This window comes from Octodon degus, unplaced genomic scaffold (genome assembly GCF_000260255.1).
Source record: "Octodon degus isolate 3935 unplaced genomic scaffold, OctDeg1.0 scaffold00119, whole genome shotgun sequence".
In the NCBI taxonomy this organism is placed as follows: domain Eukaryota; kingdom Metazoa; phylum Chordata; class Mammalia; order Rodentia; family Octodontidae; genus Octodon; species Octodon degus.
This window is the reverse complement of record NW_004524695.1, coordinates 1220582-1226457: the sequence shown is the minus strand read 5'-3', so window position 1 is coordinate 1226457 and position 5876 is coordinate 1220582. Positions and strand designations below refer to the sequence as shown.

The window sequence follows — 5876 nt, the reverse complement described above, 5'->3', positions numbered from 1 at the left end:
GGATTTCCATCTGTTATTTTGGCATATATGTATGTGTATACATTGTGAGTAATTTATGCTATTATTTTTCCACTACTGCTTTATTTTATGTTAATTATTAATTATAGTAATTATTTTAGCACATACCATTGTAATTCTTATCTTCTTTGAGTCTTTTTGAATCATTTTCTTACTATTTGCATTGAGGATTATAAGTGACAATCTAGTTTGGATTGATATCAACAATCTTAATAATATCTAAATTTTTCAGAATAATTCTGTTTCCCCTCCCTTCATTTGGCTGTTATTTTCATCTCAATTATACCATTACACATTTTCAATTTTTTTGTTTTTAAAGAGAATTAAAAAATAAAAAACTTCAAAAAAGTTCATGATTTCTCTAAACAAGATGATAGGAATTTAACAATGGTTCTTACATTGCGTACTATTGTCTTCAATTAGGTGTTCACATTATCAGTCAGAAACATGCAAAATTGGTCAAAAAATGATAAAGAAGAAAAAAATGTAAGCCTAGCCATGCCTTTCTATAGACTGGTGGAGATCAAGAGTACAGTTATCCCAGCTATCCTGGCTTTTTTGTTTTTTTGGCATCCTTCTTTGTTTCTGGAAAACACTGTTGGTCTCTACTGCACTTGATAATACTACTACATTGCTGAAGTTACTTATTAATTCTAGGAGTCTTTTGATAGAATTCTTCAGATTTTCTATATAAAGAATCATATCATCTGCGAATAAGGATTATATTGACTTCTTTCTTGCCTATACCTATCCTTTATACTTTTTTCTCTTGCCTGGTCAAAGTTTCAAATCTATACGAACAGCACCGGTGATAGTGGACATCTGAAGGAAGAGCTGTGAAGAAAAATTACCAATCGCTGTCCTTAAATAGTACATTTTCATTGTTGTCTAACTGAAGGAGACTTTACTCTTTTCTTCACTCATTACAAGGAGGCAGGAACAAAGGAGAATGCTGGTAAACCCAGAAGTAAGGCCGCAGAGTATCAGAGAAGGAAGCCTTGGGGAAGGTGAAGATGTGCGAGCCAGAGGTCATGTTGTAAAAGGACACAGCTCCAGTCTCATAGTCCAGAGCAACACCCACCACCCGGGGTCGCTCAGGTAGCTGAAGGGCAGTTATGGGAGAGGTCAGGGCTACATAGCCATTCCCTGTGCACAGCCTGATGGCCCAGAACCCACTCTCAGGCTCCTGCTTCATGCCAAGGCCTCGCTGCACATTCTCCATACAGACTCCCACATCCCAAGCTGTTCCTTCTCCAACATCCACTTCGAAGTAGTGTCTTCCTGAGGTGAAGCCCTCACAGCCCAGGACACAGGGGAGGATGGCAAATCTCCCGGACAAAACCACAGGGTTTTGCTGGCTGGATCCATAGGACACATGTCTCCGGTCCTTAGACAGAATTAGGGCAGGATGAGCTGTACCTGGATCCAGAGTCACACTGACTGTAACAAATAGAAAAATGAATACATTCATGGTGGTAATAAGACAATGAATTTTATTTTTTATTTTTTTATTTTTGGCAGAACTGGGGATTGAACCCAGGCCCTTGGCTTGCCAGGCAAGCACTTGTTCTACTGAGCTATCTCCCTAGCCCCAAGACAATGAATTTTAAATAAAAGCAGCTTGTGTTCAAATCCAGTTCCTGACCCTAAGTAGCTATGTAAGTTAATGGTAAAGTAAAAATCATCACATGTGGCACAGTGATTCATAGGAGAATCTAATGGTCCAATGCTTGCCTATCACCTAGTAAAATTCCTTCGATTTAGTATGAGCCTAATAGGGGATAGTAGTAACACCTTTTAAAATAATCTTCACTTTTCAGAAATGCCAAGGACTAGAAGTAACCAAACTGAATATGGTCCCTGCTTGTTCAAAAGCTGACTTCTTTCCTGTAGGTCCAAAAATACCAGAAGACAGTGAAATGGGCTCTTCTCCATCTGCATTTCATAACATCTGCATACAAGAAGAAGCCAGGAACAGGATGAGAAAACTAGTAGAACTACAGATGTGCTGAACACTGTTGTACTTAACTTCATAAAACAAATACTACTGAATATAGAAGATCAGATAAACGGGTTGGCCAGATAGTTCAGAGCTCAGTGGACTAAACCATCTGCTTATGCCTAAGACACAGGGACCAGGGTTTGATTCCCTGCATGCTGTGCCAGCCCCGTGCCCTGGGCATGCTGAGATGGCGATTGAGACTGGGTATGATAGTGCGTGCCTGTAATCCCAGCACTCAGGAGGCTGAAAAAAAGGAGAATCACTATGAGTCTGATCTACTTAGTGAGACCCTGTAGACCCTGTACTAAATACATTTTTAAAAAACCCATCAGATAAACATCAGTACAGTTATAGTGGGGGATGTCCATGCCTCAGTGTCACAGACAGATCAATTTCCAAAAAATTCTACAAAGAAATATCAGAGTTGCATTACACCTTTACACAAAGGAACATAATAGATCTACAGATTGTTCCACTTGGCTTCAACAACAGAATACACGGTCTTCCTTATAGCACATAGACTTTCTCAAACATAGACTAAGTACCAGCCCATAAAGCAGACTTCAATAGGTACAATGATCCCATGCATACCATGCAATGAAAGTAGAAATTGATGGTAAAAGAAACCACAGCCATTCTGTGAGAGTGTAAACCATACACTCTAGAATAATTAGTACTCACAGAACAAATCATTGAAGAATTTAGACAGTTCCTACAATAAAACAATAACAGTCTAACATGTCAGAACCTACTGGAAACAATGAAAAGCAGTAGTAAGAGAAAAGGTCATATCTATAAATTCCCACATTAGAAAAGCATAGTGAAGCCAAATATATAATCCAATGATGTACCTCAAAGTTCTGAAGAAAATGAGTTTGTGTTTTTAGCTTTAATTTTATTTCTGCTCTGATTCTATAATTACCTTTTTTACATTGGGTTTGGATTATTTTGTTTATTTTAGTGTAAAAGTCAATGCTCATAATAATGGGGCTCTTAGAAAATAAAAGTCAACACCTTCAAGGATAAATAAGTGGAACCTAAATTTTGAAGTACTTAATAAAAAAATAAAGAAAAAGAAAAATGGCACTCACATACCAGGAGAAGGTATTGGCTATAATAGTCTTCTAGAAGACATTAAAGAAAGACACAATAACAGTCTTAATCTACAGTAGTGAGGTTCACATGGCAGAAAGTTGAAAAGTCAATAGATATATAAAAAGTATAAAGAAAACACAAAAACAAGAAATGAAATAAACAAAACCCTCAAACTCACTAGTGAAACTGGAAAACTGAAACTAAGTACACAGTTATGGATCACTTCAAACCCAACATAGGAAAACACTACAAATTGTAAACACTGCAGGAGAATGGCGAGGTCCAAGTTCGCTTTCTCTAGGCCCTAGGGACATTATTTGTGGATCCCAAAAGTCCAGCACCTTCCAGTCAAAGTGTCCTTAAATCCCATGGTGTCACTTCAAAGACAAAGAGAGAAATCTGTGACAAAACTCAGCAATATTTTTGTAGTAAAATGTATATTTAATGTACACAGCACTGCCCAGGCATGGGGGTGCATGCCTGTAATCTCAACTTTGGGGAGGCTGATGCAGGAGAATTGCTGTGAATCAAAGGCCAGCCTGAGCTATCCAGTGAGTTTAAAGCCAGCTAGAACTAATAGTGAGGCCTTGTCTCCAAAAGACAGAGAGAAAAAGGGGGTGAAGGGGATGATATAAAGTAGAACTTCAGTTTCCCACATTTCAGTATAGCTAGATGAGTCCCCAGGGGTGGACAGACTCAAGGGGTCAATCCTTGGGTACAGTCCATTGGTGTTTATATCCTTGTAAAATTCCTTCCCATCAAGAGTGGGCAGGGCCAGAGCACTGCTTCTGACTAGCGGAAGAGGACAAAGATGATGGACTGTAACTACTGTGATGACAATTCATTATTTACACACCATTTTGACAGAGCATTTGTTATGAAGTCTCCTTTTTCTCAGCTCATGTTGAAGAACTACTTGGTCATGTGCACATCCATGTGAACCTTTAGAGTGAGCCCAGGCTTGAACCACAGTCAGCAGGAAGTCAGGGCCCCACATAGTGCAACCTCAGAGGAATGAATCCTGCCAGCAACCCAAGTGGGTATGGGTAGGGCTCTTCCCCAGTGAGGTTCAGGTGAGAACACAGCCTGTCCACACCTTACTGCTCCCCTAGAAGATATAAACAGAGCTGCCTGCTCACCGATCACTTAACTGTGCTCAGATTCCTGACTCACAAAGATTGCTGGATAATATATCTAAACTTCTTCATATAATTTTGGATATTTGTAACAGACACTACATAACTCATACAGCCTCAAAATTATTTTAGGGGAGTTCTGCTGAGACCCACTGGTCCTCACCCTGAAGACCACTGGGGAGACCTAGCAGGCCTAACCCCATCCCCTAACCATTGGCTGGAGTTCTATGGAGCTGCAGCCACCTGTCATTGGCCTGAAGACTGCTGTGGAGACCGGACTGCAACAGTGACCTCCAGTAGCCTTGGGGAGGCCTACTTTGCTCTGACCCACTTGCAGAACTTAGCCTGTACTCATCATCATAGGATCCTTCCTAACTTGTGGTTTGGCCCCTCCCTTCAGTGAGGTGGAAGCCACATTGAATCCCACACAGCAGGTGCTTTGATGAGTGTACCCCGCCCTCCCACTCTCCTGAGAGCCTTGCTCATCTACCCATCACCCCCTCCCATTGCTGCAAAGTCAGGGAGAACAATAGGGGCTTCAGAAAATGACAAAAGGAAGAAACCAAAGGCAATCTCAGAACTCTAGCACACCAAAACAAGTCCAGGAGACAAGGTCATAGAACTTGGAAGTCACACACCTGAATTTCTGAGATGACTGCAACTGAAGTAAAGAAACAACTCCATCAGGCTATGGAGGAAATCAGATCAGAAATAATCTCACAGGTAAAAAAAGGAAATGAGAAAAATCATGAAAGAATTGCTCAATACATCTAAGGAAGACATGGATAAAAAATAGAAGAGAATAAGAAAATGACAGAAACACTGAATGAACAATACAGGAAAGAACTAGAATGCACAAAACAGATATCCAGGACATTAAGAATTTCATTGAAAGATGGCAAGACTACTTGAATGAAACAAAAGATCGAATTTCAAACCTTGAAGAGAGCATTGCAGCTAGTGAATACAAATGGAAAGTTCTCTTAAAAATAACTAGGAACCAGGGAATAACAATACAACAACTACCAGATAATGCAAAGAAAAATAAGACTAATAGGTATCAATGAAACAACTAGAGTTAACACAAGTGACATAAAAAGACTATTTGCAGAAGTAGTACCAGAAAATTTCTTAAGCATTGGGAAAAAGTATGATATATCAGTTAAGTGAAGCATATAGAAATCCAGGCACATAATCAAAAAAAATTTTCACCCAGGCACATAATAATCAAGATGCCAAAAATTGAACAAAAGAATAGAATATTAAAAGGAGTTAGAGAAAGCGAAGGCCTGGCAGTGAGTGAGACAACCGGGATGCGGAATCCTGAACAGACACAGAGTGCAGGCCCGGCGAGTGAGTGAGATGACCCAGGCCGCGAGATCCTGAACAGACCCAGAGCGCAGCCCCCGAGAGTGAGTGAGACAACTGGGGCCGTGGGATCCTGAACAGACCCAGAGCGCAGGCCAGGCAAGTGAGTGAGACAACCTGGGCACAGGCAGGATCCTGAATAGACCCAGGCTGCAGGCCCAGCATGGAACCCTTCAGCAGAACTCCCTGCAAAGAGGCTAGAGGCAAGACCCACCCAGCTGATTCAGGAGCAGAACATCTTGCCAGAGAGACACCAA

General features: G+C 40.6%; 1 protein-coding gene across 1 annotated transcript in view; it reads right to left on the bottom strand.

The window, feature by feature from the left end:
• Positions 1-934: 934 nt before the first annotated feature.
• LOC101585776 (E3 ubiquitin-protein ligase TRIM38-like) overlaps positions 935-5876 on the bottom strand; it is a 35625-nt gene continuing 30683 nt past the window's right edge. The window contains exon 6 of the mRNA XM_004640131.1: positions 935-1458. Within this exon, the coding sequence (XP_004640188.1) occupies positions 935-1458 (524 nt within the window). The remainder of the gene's footprint in view (positions 1459-5876) is intronic.